Source organism: Amphiprion ocellaris, chromosome 4, assembly GCF_022539595.1.
Source record: "Amphiprion ocellaris isolate individual 3 ecotype Okinawa chromosome 4, ASM2253959v1, whole genome shotgun sequence".
NCBI classification, from domain to species: Eukaryota; Metazoa; Chordata; class Actinopteri; family Pomacentridae; genus Amphiprion; species Amphiprion ocellaris.
In genome coordinates, this window is record NC_072769.1 from 12,330,595 (window position 1) to 12,351,719 (window position 21,125).

The 21,125-nt window shown below is 40.7% G+C and overlaps 1 protein-coding gene across 4 annotated transcripts in view; it reads left to right on the plus strand.

Moving 5' to 3' along the window:
- The window catches only part of LOC111582195 (septin-9-like), an 80,538-nt gene that overhangs the window by 12,229 nt on the left and 47,184 nt on the right, over positions 1–21,125 (plus strand). The window contains exons 1-2 of one of the 4 annotated variants that reach the window (XM_023290769.3): positions 4,193–4,321; positions 20,165–20,845. In XM_023290769.3, the coding sequence (XP_023146537.1) occupies positions 4,300–4,321; positions 20,165–20,845 (703 nt within the window). In that variant the 5' untranslated portion in view covers positions 4,193–4,299. Of the gene's footprint in view, positions 1–4,192; positions 4,322–11,364; positions 11,578–14,023; positions 14,130–20,164; positions 20,846–21,125 lie in introns of those variants that run through there. The other 3 variants (XM_023290768.3, XM_055010013.1, XM_023290770.3) reach the window with 3 other exon arrangements.

Consider the following 21,125-nt stretch of genomic DNA (forward strand, 5'->3'; position numbering starts at 1 on the left):
ATTAATGAGCACCCCAAGGCTTGCCATCCACTCTTAGTCAATGTGTGATACACTGTTGTTTTTTGTTTTTTTTTTTTTGGGGGGGGGGGGGGTCGTGAGGTGTTGGGGGGTTGAGTTTACCTCGCATGAGTGAACATGAGCACGTGTCCGTCTGTGCCTCATGACCATCTGCCTCATCGGGTGCAAATATGGGCTACATGTTTGTCATATGTGTATGTAAGTCAATGAAAAAGGGAGGCTGACTGTGTGTTTGTGTGTCAGCTCGGATAACCGTTGGGGTTTGTGCGCGTATATGTGTGTGCATCTGGTTTTTAGTGGGTGTTCGAGTGTTCATATGTGTTTGTTTAAGTCTGAATGTGTGTGTATGTGTGTGGTAGGAGGTTCTAGCTGTATCTCACTAGCAGGTTTGGGTGATGGAGAGGAGAGGCGGTGAAAGGTATGAGTTAGGGAGGCCCTCTCAGTCTCTTCTCTCTGAATCCTGTTTTTCTGAATCACATCTTTTATGAGCTCAGATGACCTAATTTCCTGTAAACTGCTGCAAAATGTTGTCTTGCAATAGAAAACATGACAAATTTTGGACATAAAAATGAAATCTTTTCGTACTTGTTTTGAAAAATGTACATTTTTAAAAATTCTGTTAATACATATAATATCCAAAAAACAAGCTTTAGTTACTGTTTTAAATTCAGGACCTCTGGAATCTGTAAAGCTAAACTGAAAGAATTCCTGAGTGAGATTTTTCACGTTTACTCACCGGGTTAATAAGCTGTCACCAAACCAAAGGAGTTCCAAAAACAGGCCAGCCTTTATGAGCTGCATGGAGTTAATGATGCCTTTTCTTGACTTTAATTTATACTTCTGCAGTTATAAAACACATTTAAATAAATAAAACTGAAAGGTCAGTGTCACTTTAGATAAAGCTCCAAAGCACTGCAGTGGATAAGAGACCAAGGACACTTCGCCAAAGGAGGTTATGTGAGATTATTAGGATAATGAATAATAATTACATGAGTGAACGGGATGATAAAATTTCAGAGATGCGGATTTTTAAAAAAAAAAACCCTGCCATGCCTTCATTTTCATGTTCTAGGTAAATTAGTATTAGAAATTAGTCAGGTCATGACCTTCAACCTATTACATGAATTTTGTCATTTTTGGCTTCTTCCGGCCATCAGTGTGTGTGTGTGTGTGTGTGTGTGTGTGTGTGTGTGTGTGTGTGTGTGTGTGTGTGTGTGTGTGTGTGTCTGTGTGTGTGTGTGTGTGTGTGTGTGTGTGTGTTCTGCCATTTCGGCCCAGGCCACTGCCCTTTGTTCTACAACCAGAAGTTTCCGTGTGTGTACATGTGATGGTTCTGGGGCAGGTTTGCCATTTGGCTCCATCCACGAAACAGGAAAATGAAAAAAAACACCAAAAACTTTGTCACTAACAACTTGGAATAAAACAGTAGCAGCACCTCATGTGCACACCAACACGTTTCACATGGCAACACCTCTCAGGATGTACGTGTTTACATCTACGTCGTGTTTGTGTGTTATGCATACGAGAGTGAGTCAACAAATGCATAAACACATGTTGTGTGTTTCATGTGTTTTTTTGACCCTGACCCTGTGATTAACTGCAGCTTTGTAAGTGGAAAATGATCACGGGGCAGAAAGAGCCAGAGGCCAAAAGAGACATGTCTCTTCTATTTTTAAACACACACTTTTGTCATAGCATCAACCTCTTGCTTTCCATATGGAATCAGTACCAACTCTGTAATTTCTTTGGTTTTATTCTGCTCTGTGGTTCTAAATATCAGAATTTTCAACACCATCATGTACACTGACCAGACCGGTGGAGTTAATTCCTGAGTAGCTGTGGTTCTCAAAATAAGCTGTGCTGAGACTGAATGTTTGGGTTGAACGATTTGTGGAAAATATCTAATTTAGATTTTCCTGCCACACAATTTGATTTGCAATATAATTTTTTTAAAGTCTTGCTTCAATTCAATATTTCAATATTAGATTCAAAAACATGTGATGGAGCATAATCATGTGAGACAACATCCAAAGTGCGACACAAGCACGGCGGTACGAATTTGACACAACAGTTGAAACTCTTTGTCAGACTGCTGCATAGCGTATATGCTACATTACAGCCTTTGCATTTTCTTAATTACATTCTTCAAATTGCAATTTCAACTGAAATGGATTAATTGTGCAACTCTACTTAATGCTCCGACTAAAAACTTTCGATAAAGATATATATTTAAAAATATAAATGTAGATGGCCATTATAACGGCAAATAAATTAAATTCTTGTTTTTGAAGACATAATAACAATGCAATTGTATAATGGATTATACACCGAAATATCTTCTTGCTCCAAAAATACTAAATATTCCATCTAATAAATGCCAGATTAGCTGGTTCAGTGTCTTTTAATTCCCTTATCACTCAGTGTCTTTAATGTATTTACTTCCATCTTATGCTACACAAACAAAAAATACCTTGTTAATCATTCTTACTTAAACTTCCAAGAGGTAGTTAAATCACAGTGACTCTGCTTCTGTAAATCCTGCTTTTGAACTGATCCTTAGTATTACTTACAGCGTCTCACTGAGGCCAGATCTACTCAGATTCTTACATTGCACCTACACTTAAATTTCCCTAATCTGCTTCCTCTGCTCTGCTTCTCTTCACTTCTCTGTTGCAGATGTCAGAAAAGGCCCTAGGACTGCAGGGGAGTCAGAGCTGTGTGTGTGTGTGTGTGTGTGTGCATGTATGCGTGTGTGTGTGTGTGTGTGTTTTCTAGTATCACGCAGGATGATCCAGCCATCTACAATCTGTCTTCATTTTTTGCAAAAATATGTTGCGAAATTCTGTCAGAATTCTTCCTCTTACAAGCTCTGGAACCCGAAACACACTCAAACTGAAACCAACTTCTGGCTGCACAGAAGGTTGTCTGTATCAGTGCAGGTCAGACAGAGAGAGGCTTGTCGTCACGTCGTGGTTGGAGGAACACCAGGTCATGTCACTGCTTTATCTAAGCAGACACCTCACCGAAGAAAGATGTTCGTTTTGACTCCAACTGCAGCTGTATTTTTGACCTCTGGCCATCTTCATAAGCGTTATTTTGCAAGTAGAAGCGCATGCGGCTACTTCTACTTCTTGCTTGAACTAGTTTTGTAGCTGTCAATCTGGAAGACACTGGTTTGAGTGGAGATGTTCCTTGTAAGAAAGGGGAAGTGGAAATGAGACGTGTTGAGTTTTTACTCCTCCTTCTCTTCCTGACACAAAAACAAAGATGGGTGTGTGTGAGTTTGTGTATGAGCTGTGTTTTCTCGCCAGGGCAGCGGCTCTCTGAGTGGCCCTTGACCTTGTTGAGCAGCACGTCGAGGGTCGGATGTGACTCTTCAGTGTGTGTTTGTGCTTTGGTAACAGCAGTGATTTTTGCTGTGAAATCTGTTCACGGAATAATCATCCATTCAGACTTTGAGAAATAGGGAACTTCGCTGAGTGACACTCGTAGACTTGTGCAGGAGGTCAACAAGCTTCTTGGCTGAGATCTTGAGATGGTGATTATTAATAAGTTGTGAAGAAGCCTCAGTGAGAAGCTCTTCATGCACGAGTGCCCTGAAATGAAACATTTTTGACAAGGATTTCTTAGAATTCTCTTGAATCTATTTAGAGCCAGTGATGTGTTCTTTGAATTGTTTGCTTTATGTGGGTTTGTGCGAGTATATAGCATAAATGTCAGTATAGTGCAGGATTTCCCGGTGGACTGTTTTTTTTTCTCTTGTAATAAGTGGATGGAGTTTATTTTCATATGAGGACCTTTGACCAAATGGGCTGAGGCTCTGTTTGAAAGACACAATGCAGCTTCAGTGTCAAGGGAGCAGAAGAGATAAAGAGAAAGGAGGACTAGATGTAGAATGAAGGGAATAACAAGAAATATTGGAGAAAGGAAAGGGAGAATAAAAAATGTCCTCTTAAAGGTCTCTGTGATACAAGTCTGCAATATATGTGTGTAGGAGAGAATGTTGTGAAAAAGAAGAGGGACTCCATATGACCAACACATGGCTGTGGATGTCTGGTCTGTTCACTTGTTATTCTGACAGACTGAAGACATTAAAACTTGGAGGAAGTAAGAGCAAGGGAGGAAAAGGAGGGAGGAGAGAGGGAGGGTTGAAAGAGGGGGACAGGGTGACTAAGTCAGGAGAAAAGGGGAAGTCTCCATGCAGAAAAAAAAGGGAGGGAAGGAAGGAGAGGAGAGAAAAGCGAGAGATTACATGTGGCTATTTGAGGTAGTCGTTGAGTTATGGAGAGAGACAGAATAGCCGGTAAGTTTTTGTGGCTTTTTCAACTTATTTGAGAAGCTCCAGAGTTTTTCCTCTGGGGAGTGTTTCTTTTCTCTTTGTTAGAAGGAGGCAGCTTCTCAGCAGTGTGGCAGCAGTCAGCGAGAAGCCACCCTGCTTGTGTTTGCTTTGCTTGGTCAGTCGCGGTGGAAGCAGCCGCTCAGAGACCTTCTCTGTCTGTGTGAGTCAGCTTATCCCGTCTGATTTCTCCTAGATGTTTCTGAGCCACAAAACTTACCGAAAGACTCCCTCTTTCTCATTGACTGCACAGCCATGGGTGCAGTAAGCTCACTGTGAACAGAGAGACAGTGAGTAAACCTGGTGTGATGTGCTGTCAAAGGCAACTTCCTCGAATGAGAAAACAGAATCTTCCGGGGCAAAGTGGCTGCAGTAATTGGCACCCTTGGATAATGATTTACATTTGACCCACAGAGTTTAATCTTCACGCCATCATCACATGATTGGACTTTAATCTGAGGAGTCCAGTCTTCCGATTAATTCCAACTGACACACGAGGTTTATTTTAAGCTGAGGAGGATCGAGAGCTCATATGTCTGCTAATATGATTTGGGTTTTTGACAGACAGCAGACTCTTGACAAATGTTTAACATGCATCTGACTCTGCTGTCCTGCTGCACTGTAACTCAGAAGCTTCTGCTGTGGACGTTTCTCAGTTCTTCTTGATTTCTTTCTTTTTTTGGATTTTAATGTCTGCTTTTTCCTGTGCTAATAGAGATTAGGTGCAGCTTCTGTTCATATATGTTCAGTAAGAGGATAAGACTACTCCAGCATCTTAGAGTTATTAAAGCTTGGCATCCAGCTGAGCGACACTCTGCAAATGGCTCTTTAATTCGACTGTTAATATGGTGGCTGAGCTCAGCAAGTCACGTTATTCATGTAGACATACTGCACACCAGGTTTTCATTTCCACTTGGTGGCACTGTTGCAGTGTCATTTCATCCTCTTTAGTGCAGCCACCAATTCCCCAAGCCCTGTGAAATGTTCCATGTGGATGATTCATATTTTGCAGACGGCGAGTTTTTTTTTTTTTTTTTTTTTAATTATTTTTTTATGGGAGGTGGTGGAATTTAGTAACGGCTGACACCAGATTGGGGGGGGATGAGGACAGTGTAGTAGAGAAGTGAGGTGGCAGTGGATTATTTTTCCACCACGAAAACACTGCAGTGACTTCACCCCTCACTCCTCTGATTTGAGGAAGTCTTGCATGGGTTCGGCTACTTCCTGGTTTTCAACCTGAGCAGTGTAATTCTGTTTGGACCTGTTGTCTTGACAACAGCCACCTACCCCGCCCCTGATCCCTTTAGACTCTGTTTTGATAACGATAAGAGCTGAGTCTGTGGCGCATTAATGAATTTTTTGTGAATTTAATTGTGCATCTGCAACAGCACCATCTTGACCGAGTGTCTTCTTCGGTCCTTGTCTGCTCAGGATTACAGTACTTTGTTCAATGCGACCTGTCATCTGGTGAGGCTGTCCTGTATGGTCACCACATTGACTTGTTGTAATTGCTAATTGGTGATGCGCTGTCTTTAGAATACAACAAAGGGAAACGAAAAGCAAAGTATTCAGTGGGAAAAAGGAGAAACAGTTGTGTCATGTTGCTTTATGTTGTGCCAATTAAATAGGAAGGAAGTCATTGTCCTGTCTGTGGAGATGACAGTAATTGCAGTATTTGTGTGACCTATTTAGTATCACTTTGACAACAATGAAAGCAACGACTCCCTCGTTGGATATTACAAGTTGGACAGATGCAACTTTCTTTGATAGTTTTGGAAGGACAAGCTGATACCCTCTACAATCTGGTAACATTTGTTAACATGAAGAGAAGGCCAAGATCCACACAGCAGTTGTTGGTTTTCATACACACAGTAATATAGAGATGCATTATGTATGGCTTTTTACTATTTTAGGTATTAAACTGGTCAATAAACTGATATTTGAGCAATAGAAAAGACAGTCTAAATGTTTTTTTGCTGAAAAATAAACCGGAGAAACAAACAAAACCCTCTTAAATGACAAGAGAAGAAACATTTAACTCAAAATTAGTTTTTTCAGATTGGATGGGACAATTGTGAGTAAAATCAAGAAAAATAGGCAAGACCCTGCAGCAGAGATCACTTTAGAGATCAAGAATTGCAAGATACAGCTCAGCTCTTGGATCATTCAAGACAGAACCGATGTCTATGGGTACATAAGGGGGGCGATGCAGCAGAAGCCATCTATAAGCTCACAAAAGAGGACAGCTAGGATTATATTTGCTAATGAAGATGCACAGTAGAAGGCAGTTTTGGATATGTTTTTGAACGACTCAGCTTAAACCTACATGAATCGGTGAGGGATCAGTTTTGATGACACTGCTGCTGGAGAGTGGATCAACTGAACGCTTTGCTTTTGATCTTCAGTGAAGCCACTAAGGAGGGTCTAATTACTTTTTGTGCTATCTTTCGTTGAACCTTTTAACCTAGTTCTTTTGTCAAACTTGGCCTGTTACACACAGTGAGAATCTCCACAACTAATCTTACAGACACTCCATATTCCCCATAAGGTCCGATCCAGTATAGTATAGTTCTGACATAAAGCATGTTGCAGTAAATGTTATTAAAAAATGACTTACTATTAGTTTAAAGCCATGTTTGAACTAATGTAGCCACATGCTAAAAAGTGCATTTTCAGAGAAGATGTTACCTTTCAAGTGAAGTCTCTTGCATGTGTTTTGGCCTTACAGTTCCTCTGTTACAAGCTTTTCCATTTGGGTGTGCCAAACAGGCCAAAAATTCCATAAAAAGTGGTGGATTTTAGGAGGTTAAAAACATCAGAGTAAATAGCTGATTCAAAATGTTGCTTTCTGAGGCCACTGTACCTGAAAGGGAACAAGCTGTGTTCATAAAAGGCAGCACAAAATGTTAAGTGTTACTTTTAAAAAATCAGCTTTTAACGGAGCGTGAACACGCAGCCTGTAACTTCTGTCTTTAATTCACCGTTCGCTCTTTTTGCACATGAATCTGCGGTTTCAAGAAGTGCTGATTTGCTGCAGCCCTGTATACCCTCACCCTATAACGCACGTGCACACGACCCCACCCACATCCACAAATACACATGAACCCTGAGTTAAAGGAAATCAAGGAAATCACTCAGCTCACCATGTTCCATAAAAGAAGTGTACAGGATATCCTCTATGAGTGAACGCCCCACAGCTCTCCTCCCACTGCCCTCCCAGTATCTCACCTCATATTGTTCCTCAGATTATCATTTAGTAATGATGAATGAGGGAGCCATGAAAACGGCTGGCGCAGGGAGTAAAGGAAACTGAGTGGGAAGCTCCACCTTCAGTCCTCCTGAGGGAGGATTTCTGACAGGTGATATTATTCAACATGATGGAAACACGGGTCAATCCTGGGGTGACATAACAAAGACAGACAAACTCCTCCTGTGAAAGCTCATCCAGGAGATCACTTACAAGTAGCTCTACTATACTTGTGGTCAGCGAGAGGAAATCAGACAGTGTCAAAATATTAGCATAGAGGCAAGCCGGGTGTGAAGAACTTGCATTTCAGGCGTTTCTCACCCTTTAACACGTGTGCGCTTAACTCCACCCTACACACAGTTAAAGAAAATCAAGCAAATCATTCAGTATCTGTCCATAATTCTAATACGACTACCTTTCGAAACAGTCTTGAAATGTCCATATGATGTTTGGGTTTTTTGCTCAAACCGAGATATCACAAACTCCACATATGTATGTCAGAATGCCATTTTGACTGAGGACAGTTTCTTGCTGTAACGTCCAAGTCTTAAAACCACAACAGCCTCATTGCTGCTAAACTGTCTGCACAGCTTTCAAGCCAGTTTTAAAATCTTGGTATTAAATCGAACATGGATAGTAGATTTTCCAAAGAACTGTCAAATTAATGAAAACGTGCAGATGTGAGTAATGCCATAGATTGAGTTTAGTTAAATCAAGGCCTCGTGTGCTACAAATGCCTGCTCTCAATTGACTTTTCTCTTTCTTCCTTTTCTTTATTCTTTCATTGGATTTGTGTAGGGATTTAACTCTCCTGTTTAACTGCACAATATATTGAACAAGTTTATTCTACTAACATTCAGCAGTGTCATTTTGTCATGCCTATTTGGCATTTAGCTCAAACTCATCAGTTATAAAAGGTGTTATTTGGACAATGCAATGAAACCACATACATTAGCTCAAATAGAACTAACACACCTAGTTTCATGCAAAGTCCAATAAATGTGCTAAATTCTACTTTATCTTGAACTGACCAAGCAACAAAGCCTAAAATCTGAGCACATAAGAAACATTTCCTGCGTAACAGTTGCAAAAATAAAGCAAATGAAATGATTAAATCACTGGCGCCCTTGAATATGTGATATTTAACACAACATTGTTGATTTCTTCTTGGGGTTATTAATCATTTTTGCATGTTAGGGGTGTAAACTATATGTGTAGAACTTGTACATTTGAACAAATTTGGATTCATTAATGCATTAATCATAGAGTAAATTTGTAAATAATATAAATTCAAAGTCTTTACAAGCTGAATTTGGCCTAAATTGCTAAATCTGACAACTTTGCCAATATAAATAAATCAGCAAATATAGTTCATTTAGAAGACACTGTATTTCTACGTAGATCACACACTCACAGGCAAAAGGCATAATTCTAGTGCAGCCCACCCCCAAAGACACATGGAGCTGGATGGTGTTGGTCAGACTGATTTATTCGACTATGTGCAAAGACCTCGGTGCTATTTCAGGGGCACAGACGCACACAAACACACTCGTGTCCGCAGTCAGAGTCTCATAACCGCACTAGCACATGTATACACAGTGATATATTCAAATAACGTCACTCATAATGTAAACACACACGCTTATACAACTTTCTCCAGATTTTGGCTCTTTCTCTCGTTCTGTCGCTCAACTTTGCCTCACAGCCGACCCGGAGTGTGTATCCATGTTTAGATAAATACACACTGGCTCAGGGAGGCGTGTATTTCACACACGGTGTCTTTTAGCTTAACTACTGCAGAGCCTTGTGGCATTTGGTTTACAGTGCAGCCCAGTGCATAGACTGTGTGGGTACAGAGGGCACACACACACACACACACACACACACACACACACACACACACAGTTGTGTACCCAGAACTTCAGAGGACATTGTATTGACTTATTTCCTAGCAATTCCCTGAGTTTGCTAAATGTAACGCTTTAACCTGCACCGAAAGTTTTCTTCACCCTAAAGCATATCGACATTTTGAAATGTAATGATTTATGCTACGTGGACACTGTTTTTGTCCCTTTAATGTGACTGTATGCAGATTTAGGTCCCCTAATATGAGTAATACCTGGAGCACACACTCACACACATTGCCAATACCTGTCAGGATACATGATGCATATTCTATGATGTCCTAAGATGTCCCCAAAACTCAGTTACACAATCTGTGACGATAAGCGTCTCAGTCCACAGATATTCTAGGATTTAGTGTAAATGCCCACTCCTGTGTGTGCTGCTCTGTTCTTTGTCTTGAGACACCTTGACAGCAGTTGTATGAAGTAATGAGACTGCACTGCAAGTACACAGTGTTATTCTGTGTTGCCGTCGACCTCTCAGGTGTTAGGGTTAGGGGCCACTGTGTAGGCTTGACATCTTATTAGTGCACCTCAGAATGGAGCTTTTCTTTCAGATAAGATTCCTCAACTACTTTAAGTCTATAAATGTGCCAGGAGCTGTTCTGTGCCTATTTTACCCTCCCTAAGAGTGAAAAACAGTTTGTGATTTGTGATTTTCTGTATGATGTATGACTATGTGAAGGTGAAAATACCAGCTTCTTTTGGCCGACACTTTGGATTTAGATTTTCTTTGAGAACTGATTGGAGATCAGCATCTCCATCCATCATTTTGAGCTTTATAATTAGTATGGAAATTAAAAAATTAACCCATGATAGATCATATGTATCATAAATTTCATTCAGTCATGTCTGACTCCTAACAAGAAGCTGTGAAAAGCAACTCACTCATGACTAATCAGCAGTTGCACTGATAGCATCACTATTTTATTGTTTCTGCAGTAGATTCCTGGATAAGAAAGTCTGTAGCACATCCCACAGGGAGACGGTGGAATGGTTAAGTAAATGCCGGGCTAACTTTGATATTTCATCACTTTAGATAAATGTATCAACACCTTTTCACCAATGTTTCTCCCTCACTGCGCAGATCTGTCACTAAATTGGCCACAGCAGCTTCAAGGACGAATAATGTAACCAAACCCACCACATCAAAAAGCAGGCTTTTCATCAGTGTCCCTGCCAAAAGAAGTGCAGCAGTGCTAGATTACCTGGTCAAATGTGTCCACCGAGCTCAAATTCCCATGTTGTTCCTGATAATGCAGTCGCAGAGGGCGGGTTGGAGCACGAATCACTTGCTGATTGCCCGGAGGCACCATTGTATATCCTTAATGTCAACTCTCTCCAGGAAGTTTTTCAGGTTTTCATGTCACAGGAAAGCAGCTACTACAAAAGTGACTGCACTTTAATTAACGTGCCAGCCGGTTTGTGGAGGTTGTTTACTCAAAACTGAGCCCTCAGACTGTCACTTTAACTGCGGTCCTTCTGCGGCGGTAACACAGTGGAACTGCTCTTTATGCAGGCCGTTGAAGAGCCACAGTTGTACCGTAGGATTTGGTCTGATTGCAGTTTAACTTGGGTAAAGTGACTGTGTGACATAATGTCCTCTTTCACTGTCAAAGCTGCTCAGAAGTTGAATGAGGAAATCAGACCTGAGAGCCACTTTGGTTGAAAAGGGTTTCGGCGTATGACAGCGACTGTTGTCTACATGAATGCCTGTGGATGCATATAGGAGTGTGTGTGTGGGGGGCAGGGGAAACACAGGACATTAGGGAAGGGGTGTGTGTTTCTAACTACAGGGAGGAGGAGAAGGGAGGAGGCTTTTCACTCGCTGGAGTCTGAATGCAGCAATACAGAGGAGTTAGTGGGAAGTCAGAGAAAATAAGTTGCTCCTTTAAGAGAAAGTTGTGGGCTCGACCTTGTTTCTCATTTAATCTATTTTGGAGTGTGTTCAGGATTAACGGGGAGCCACTTCAAAGCCGAGAGAGAAGGAAGTTTTGTGAAATTGCGCCTGTGAAAAATGTCTGAATCTGGAATCAACCCACACTTGGAGGGAATTATTTCTGATTTTGAAGGTTTGTGGCTCACTTTTCTGCATTTCAGTCACTTACTTATGCTGATATTTTACAGTGAGCAGCAACATCTGTGAGACTCAGTGGCATTAACCAGCATCTTAGTGTGAACGTGCTGTTTGTGCAAATCAGTATAGTATCTTGCATAGTTGCTTGCATTTTTATGACTGGTGTGCTGCATGTGTGTGTGTCTGCTTGTTATTCTGTTTAAAACAGGGCGGTGGGTTATATTCTAGCCAATTCCCAGTAGCCTGTGGTCTGTTATTGATTATACCCAAGTTACCTCAATAATAGAAACAAACACAGCACTGACATCGACACTGTTCCAGCACCGGAAAGCCTTCAGTTAAAACACTGAGAGGGAGACAGTGGAAACTCCAGCACTGAAAACTAACATCTGTCTAACCCCTCGTACAAAATTCACAACTGCATGTCCTTTGTTTGTGAAGCCAGTGTGGGACTGGCATCAATAACCTTTGTCATCGTTTTCCTCTGCCATTCTATCTTTCTTCCTTCCCCACGTCTTTCCTTCCTGTTCCTCCTCCAGTCAGTCCCTGCAGCTGCTGTTTGGCCTGATGCTCACTGTCAGATGTCATGAACTGATGCTGAGAGCAGAAACCACAAACTATTTTACATCCTCAACAGTAGCCAGATTATTGGAAGGTCTCTGTTTTAGGTCATATTTCTAAGGGTGTTTGAATACTTCAAATAACTCAACTTGCTTCTCACTTTCGTGCATAGCTAGAAAGTTTCAGCAGGTTTCTGCTCATTGTTTCATTTTTTTCTTTATCCAGCTACAATAATTAGTTTTGAGGTTTTTATATGTCAGTTTCAAAGATTGAGTTTATGTGTTTCCCACATTGAGAACCAACTATTGCTTATTTTAATGACAGTATGTGAGCAGTACTAGAAAAGTCTCGTCTTACCCACTGAATAGGCGGCTTCTCCGGATACTTCTCAGTGCTGCGCTTCTCTGTCGGATTAGAGAGGGCAAAGACACACGTTTGCTCAGCTAAGAAGTTAGTCTCCATCCCCTCTGAGCCTTATTTGTTGTAAAAACAAAGCAGGGTTGGGTTGGAAAAACATAGATTAAGTGTAAATCTCCTGGACAACATGGAGCATGTTTTCTTACTTTAAACTCTCTGAATCTCAGGCAGTTTTGGGGCGTTTTTGCTCCTGTTAAATTTTTACTCACTGTGGGCTAATTTTTCATTGAAATACAAAATCTTACTCCTCTATAGAAACAGTTAGAAGTAGAGAAAACTCAAAAAATGTGTTCTGTGAAGTATGAGACAGTTGTAATGCCAATAATCATAAATAAAGTGGGAAAAAAAACTGTAATCAGCATGTACAACATTTTTTGCCTGCAGTTCAGTCCAGTTCAGCTAAAAGTGTCAGATTTTTTGTTACATGACAGTCATAGCTCACAATTGCACCAAGTAGGGCAGAATTATTGTAAGTGCTTTTTACAGAATTTGCTTAGAGCAAATAGTTTTTTTTTTGATGAAGACATGTATAATCAAGAGATTGTGGTGAAATATCACAATTTTAATCTTAGATTTAGTTGAGTTTTTGGATGGAAAAAAACTCAACTAGCTCTAATAAATGGTATAATTTTGGTGATTTTTAAAAAAAAGAAAGCATGCCTTTCAATCTTGGTGACTGGTTTTTGGGTTCAGAGAGTTCAGATTGTTGTATTAGATCATAGATTCTATTAGATCCAACATAGTGTTCAGTTACTGATGGCCAGACATTCTTATGCACACAGCATTTTGGTCAAAATGATTGGATTTACTGAAGGTGACCTGAAAACATAAAGTTGAAGTTAGAGTAAAGCCAATCAGAGTTCACTCATTATAGGAATACAGAGAATGACCATTAATGTGCACTGAAAACATTCAGATATAACGGAGAACCTGGTTTCAGGGCTCTACATAGAGAAAGCTGTCTCTGTATCACATAGTTCATCCAAATGTAACTTACCATGTATATCATTACACTGATAGTGGATTATGCTCAGTTTTTCCCTCCATAGTAGAAAAAAATGTACCACGAGGTGCACTTGATTGGAAAAAAATCCTCAATTTATCCCACATCATTATGTTTTCCACTACATTGCCCTGCTGTGTCACACGAGGAGAAAATGGGCACAGAAAGCAAAAGGCAATTTAATTGGTGAGCACACTAAAGATGTAATAATACCTCTTTGGATGGACTCGTGTATGTGACTATTATGGAAAATGGGTGATAGAAACTACCATAGAAACTACACACTGAAACAATATTATGACTTTCTAAGAGGTAGAAAATGTCTCTGCTGAACCTAAACTTATGAGTCACTGCAGATTAAGCCCAGATTAAGCCTTTATTTGTATATTCACAGAGGCTTTGGAGTGCATGGACTCAACTAAACTGAGCCAAGTTATTTGGTCTGAATGTCTCCTTAAAGGTGCCACGTCGGTGCTCCAGCATGACTTATGGACACAGAGAGGAAATTAACACTGAAATGAAGACAGTGCATGTGTGTGGTACATTTTTTGGAATCTGGCAAAGAGGTCAGTGTGTTATTAAGTTAGTCTCAGTGGATGATGTGTGTAAATAAAACACATTCTCAACAGCTCTCTGTGGAGCTGTTGGTTCTCAGGCAAATATATTACAGCTCACGTAGCATGTGACTCCCTGCTAATATGCCTTGTTAAGCCAGTTAGACAAAAATAAGATTTCTCCATACATTGCATGTATTTTTTGAACCTGCAATGCATCTGGCTGAACCTCTAGTTAGCCAGTGTATCTTTGCTGCTTGCACCATCATCATTATCACACACACACACACACACACACACACACACACACACAGAGGAATGTCCTGCAAGTACACAAATGCTGAGCACCCAGAGGCTGCAGAAAGAGCTCACAGCTCTGCATCATCATGTTCCTCATCCGGTAATTTACTGGCAAATCCAGTATACGGCCTTCTTGAAAACATTTTTGCTGAGATGTGTTGTTTTGTGTGTTGCAGTGCATGATTCACACTGGAAAAAGTGCTTGGTCTGAATATTAGTATTTCTGCTTTAAGGTCACCAAGTTCCTATTAATCACACGTTTAATGTTTCTTTGCATCAGTCTATGCTGCCAAACACTTCATTTCTAACCACACCCCATTTCTACGCTGTGTGTTAACAGGTGGTAAGTGGAATGCAGCCACCGTCTGTGTACCTTCACCGGTCACTGATGTAAATCAATCTGTTCATGCAGAAGATAGTTAACCAGTGGCAGATCAAAGAAACAGAACGAAGCTTTACCTGTCAGAGGTTGAGGCGTATAGAGCCTGAAGCCAAGAAGCAGGGCAGCTATTCAGCAGCTGCCTCAATGACTTTGCGAGAGTGTGTGTGTCTGTGTGTCTCTTTGTGTGTGTGTGCACAAAATCTTCAGTCAATCAGGGGTGAAATTTTTTCTTGCTTCTGCTCAGGGTTCAGACTCATGTCCCTCGGTTCATCTGAACAGTTTACACGCAAACTCCAACAGAATGCTGTTTAAATGATAAGCATCTGCAAAAAAAAAAAATACAATTTTGATCCGAGCTTTCCTCTGACTCCTCCTCTCCTGTCTTCTCACTTCACCAAACACCTACAGCAATCCCACAACTTCATTGTGCAGGACGCAGGACATCGGCCAGACCAGTAACCGTGCAGTAAATCTGACACACTAAGCTGCTGCTGCTGGGCACCATTAACAAACCCAACACCATCAGTGGGCAGTCAGAGGAAGTGTGTGTTTGACAGTGTAGCATTAAGGTTTTGTCTTACCAAGCAAAATACCGTAGTATGAAATTCTATCGTTGGTTGTTTGGCCTTGTCGTGTCAGTTGAGAGGTATGGTCATGTTTTTCCTTCTCTGACCACAGCGACTTGTATTCTGTGGCTGCTGACATCAGATAAACTCCACTGCATAAAAAATGGTTTTATAGAACTAGTGTTTGACAGACAATTACTCTCTTGATCACTTGACTTATTGCCCAAGGATAGAATTGCAGGATTCCGTTTATGAGTTCAAGGCTATGTACAATGAGTTACATCCTTTACTTTACATCTTTGCACTTTTAAACTTTATTTTTATTTTTATTTTTTCTGTTAAAAATTTTGCCACCCTTGTATATATTGTAAATAAAACTGCTGTAACAATGTAAATTTCCCCTGGAGTGGGGAGAAATAAAGAACTTTATCTTTATCTTTATCTATCTTTAATAATTACGATACTGGTATTTTTTTTCCCGATTACTATATACAGTATTTTTATATGCAATGTTTACCTACAAACATATACACAGTTGTTAAATGAATAAAATTATTGAAGTGTTTACATGTGCAAAGTAGAGCGTGCATGAAATGGTTCTTTAAGCTTTCATTTACTTCAGTTTAAGAGGGAACAAGGGCTATATTTGACAAAGGCTTAATTATCTTTACTGAATTATTGATGGTGTCAATTTGCTGTTAATGCTGTTAATTCCACATTCAAGGCCAGTTCATTGCTTCGCCAGAAGACTTTTATAGTGACACAGCTTGAGAAAGTGTTGAAGCTCATTAACAGGAGCTTAACTTCAACAAACTCCAAAAATATTTATTATATATTTAATTAATGCAATTTGAATTCAGTTCTGCCAGTTACAGCATTTGAATGGCATGATGATAATGTTGAGGCGTATATTATGTGGGTTTACTATATATTGTGACTCATTATACCACTGCTATAGTGTGGGTAATGGCATTTTTCTCTCTGCCTTCATTTTTTTGGCCTTAATTTGAGAATATACACTGTCAATTTAATACATATCTCAAACATTATTTTGATTTTCATGTGAAATCCGAATGAAAGTTACATTTGTCCTTATTGCACTTTCACCACAGGTGGCATTGTTTTTGTAACATTACTGGATTATTACTGATTTTTCCTTGTGCTTAAACACGTTTTGAAACAACCATCAGCCACAGAATATCTCAACACTGTGCTATCAAGGATATTAAATCCAAAATATTTGACCTTGTCACAGTAATATAGTAACACTGTGTACATTTTAACCTTTAAAGAATTCTGTGAACGCTGAGCACACCTAATCTTTGCGGACAGCTGTCAGCCACAATCAGAGGTAGAAAAGCTGAAACACCACAACTGACAACTTTGTCTTGACCTGTTGAGCCTCCCCATTCCTCCCTATCTCCACTCTCTTCTTATTTTCTCCTTTTCCCTCCTGTCTCTGTTTGTTTTCCTCCCTCCAACCCCTGACTAACCCTTATTAGTGCATCTGGCCTGAGATGATACTGAGTGTTTGTGTTCGTTGTCCTTGAAAGTAAGTGATGACACCGATGATAAAGAAGCAGCATGACCCAACACCTGGGCCTCATTAGAACAAATGACTGTGAACAGCTGCCTCCACCTTTGTTTTTATGCGCCAGTAATCTTGAGCTCCATTGTCTGCGCTGCATTTCCATCCCACTGTGAGATACTGGACACTGGGCAGCGATAGGTAGAGGAGGGACATGAGGGAGATGAGGCTTCTGGCTGCTGTTAGTGAGGTTCGTCTGAGGTAGACTGGACTTCTCCTTTCTAGCTCATAGTCTGGGAATGCTGCTTCACTGGGAGTGATACTCCTTCATCCATCTGTCAGTCCCATACAAATACTACTCCTGTTGCCCCATGTTCCTGTACTTATGATATCCCATTTTCCCCTTTCTCTTGAGCAAAAGAAACCACTGACCACATGAATATAAGAGTTGGCTGATCATCTGAGTGAGAAAGGCCCTGAAATGCTCTTTTACAGTTCTGCATATCCTCAGTCAAAATTAAAGTGCAGAAAGATTCAGATTCATTTCTGTTTAGATGTAAAATACATGTTTTCTTCTCTTAAATCATGTTCACTTGGCTGCATGGTCTCTAAATACAAACAACCTGAAGGGGAAACACTCAAGTCCTCTGCTTTAGCCCTGCGCCTCGAGGCTTGCAATCACAAAGCAGCCGAGAACAGAAATACTAATCTACAATCACTTAACAGGTCACTGGTTCAACCCTTTCGCTTTGGCGTAACTTGTGGATATGGATGTTTCATGTACACATCTTCCAAAATGTAACAACAATCTGCAGCATGTGTCCTGGGAAGTTAGAGTATGTGTGATTTTGCTGCTGAAAAGGTTAAAATGAGTCTCATTCACTGTACACTTAAGCATGTGTCAGAGTCTCTCAGCCTCTTATGAAATCTACAGACCAATATTGGCAGACCTACTTATTCTCTTGCCGGAGTTGAAAGTGGCCACAACCTTGGACTCCCTCTTCAATCATAAAACACAAGACAGGAAAGCAGGGGCAAGAAAGACACAGTCCAGTGGTAGTGTGGGTTTGGACACCACTCACAAATAACAGGTTTATTATATATATAGTGTAAGTATATCTATTGAAGGATGGATTTTAAAGCTATTTTCTGGTTCCTTACTGGATAATGAACTCTGTTCTCATTAAAACTTGAGGACAGAAAATGAACAATGGGAGTATGAGAAACTCACTGCTAAAGTGTTTATTAGTTAGGGGTTGTTTGCTCTTTAACATAAAACCTTCTGTGTGCTTAATAAGTGGCATTTCATGCTTTCCACACTTGCAGTTTAACTGTTAACAGATCAGATCGCTGTGAATTCCATTTACTCCACAGGTGAATGTCTGGTGTATCAGACTAACACAACAGGAGAACAAGACTTTGGCTATAGCGTGATTTTTGTTGTTGTTGGTGCCTAAATTGTGTCAAATGTCCACCATGCTGGAATGAGGCATCTTATACTGTAGCGGTACATTAGATTAGTGATGATGTGTGTGGGGAGACAGCTTTGATGTGATTGTGTCGGGCTCCACATCGCCTAACAGAGTTTTGGCTTTACACGGAGAGCAGTGTAGCTGGAGCATCGAATCCTCCCTGTGGGTTTAGCTGCTTAAAAATAAACATGTATACATTCCTGTAACAGTTTTTTTTACAAGCATTCTGAACAAAACTACAAACAGCTGCACAAAAACACGAGCACCTGAGGCACACCACAAGCCACACACAAATCAAATAGTCAGCACTGTGTTTTGGATTGAAAGTAACTAGAGATGTTCTTAAGGGTGTGCGTGAGCGGACTAGTCTAACTAGTGTGTCATTATGATGCAGGCTCCTGGCCACTGGCTTGGCACAGCAAATCCTTATTGGGAGTCAAATTCAAGTTGACTTGCAGCCAGTGCAATCTTCCCAGCGGGTGATTCCATCCCTCAATATCTTCATTGTGGACAGTGCTGTTTCTCACATCATAACTATCCTTCGGGGAATGATGCTCCTTTATCTGTGCACTGATGTTGCTCAACAACAGGGAGTCTTGGGACTTTTTTTGCCTAAATGCCCAGCAGTGAATGATGGTTGGCTGATTGCATGCATTATAGCTTGTTGTGAAATGCTTCAAGTGGCCCTGTGTAAAACCCTCGACTTTTATATTGTAGTGTACCACACACATAGCATCCAAGTAATGCATGAGTTGACTTTAACATGTTCTAAACTGGTGAAAAACCCACTGCCGGTGACTGAGGATGTAATGAAATTAGAAAGGTCTGGCTTAATTGAGAGTGCAAGCTGTTTCTTTGTGTGCCACAACGATTGCTTCTCCAGCTCCTCCACCCTCAAACCACAGGCACTTTACTACTTGGATACTATTCATAATGTTTTGTAGGAGAGCAATTAACTTTTTTATTTTGCTCAGTTAATTGGTGTGACCTTTTTGTTGAATATTTTATGATATTTTTCCGACATGCCATAAACAACAATCTTGACAAATAAATTGTTTATAAGGGAAAGATGAGATTGTTTTTGGTGAAGAAACTGGGACAGCAAATGGATGTGCTTTCAATATATTATTCTCTGTTTAATACACTGGTAGAAAGTAGCTAAGTATATTTAACTACACTTTAGAAATACTGCTATTGCAACAAATATGACTGCACAGTTGTGGAGCAGAACTATGTTTCTTCTTCTATACCAATAATAATCCTACTTATATGTCAACCAGCTACAGTAAAGCAATAAAATGCTGCTTATGTGTTAATGCAACACTGTTGACAACCCAACTGTATCATTCATAATGATAAATCAGTCACATTGTAAATATATTTTGGCAGAATACTTTCGATATTTTACGTTACTTTGCTTGTACTTCGTGGTAAGATTTTGAAAGAAGAAAAAATTTTGGAATGGCTCTTGGATTGTTAAACAGTGTAAAAATACAGTAATTAGGGATTATTTTAATTGTCTGTGTGTCTATAATGTTAGAAATTGCTGTCTAACCGATTTCTAAAGTTGTATTTGTATTTCTTTTGTTGTTTTGTCTCTTCACCAGTTCAAATCCAATTCTACTTGATTTGCAATGATATTCAAAGAGAAAAGCACTAAGTCATCACACTGGAAAAGCAGTAACCTCAGCTGGTTAAAAAAATCACCCAGATAGTATTGTCAAAATAATGAAAATAGCTGTTTATTTCTGATCAAATGACCATGTGACTGATATACTGTCTCTGTCTCCTTCATGCAGCCCTGAAGAGATCCTTTGAGGTGGAGGATGTCGACACTTCATCTCACTCTTCTCCCGGCTCCAGACGGACCACCAGCTCCCCCCACCGTAATGCCATGTCTCCCACCAGCATCTACTACCGGGACCTGGGCACTGCCGGCCCGGCCACCAACAACAACAACCTCAACTACACCCAACCGCGCTCCATCATGGGCGGTGGAGGCTCCAAGACCCCCGAGCCTGTGTCGCGCCGCTCTGAACTTTCCATCGACATCTCTTCTTCCAGCAAGCAGGTAGACAACGCCACCAGCCCTGCCTCCACACGCTTTGTGAGCAACAGTGCCCTGAAACGTCCCGAAGTCCTGGGACACTCCAAGACGCCCGAGATGACCCACAAGAGGGAGGTGACCTTTGCCAAGACGCCGACCGACTCCCCGGTGATTCGCCGCAACGAGGGCAACAACAACAACAACGGGTTCAGTAGAGCCCCTGAGCAGAATCACGCCCGCAAATTTGAACCCCCCAGTCCCGGGGACGTCCGCAAACCTGATATCAACATCACCAGAGCTCCTCCGGAGAACAATGGCCACCACCAGCCAGTGCACCACCCACACCACCCCAACCCTCACCACAACACCATCGTCACCACCTTCCGCTGCTCTTCGCCCAACCATGCTGGACGCAAATCCCCCAACCCTGACAGTAAGTCTGCTTCAACCATCTATCAGACCAACCCACATGTGTTCCAGACACACTTCTCTGTCCCACTAATCATTGTTAGTGACAGAATCAGAATCAGAATCAGAAATAAAATGCAAACAAAAGAAACTTTTGAATACATAAAACATAGAACCAAACTCACAGCAAATGTATTTGACCCAGTTAGTACTAGAGTGTTGTGATTGGCATCCATGTAACCTTGACTTACCTGCCTAAATGGGTTTAGATTTTTGGTAAATGCTTAATTTTTTGATAAATTGCT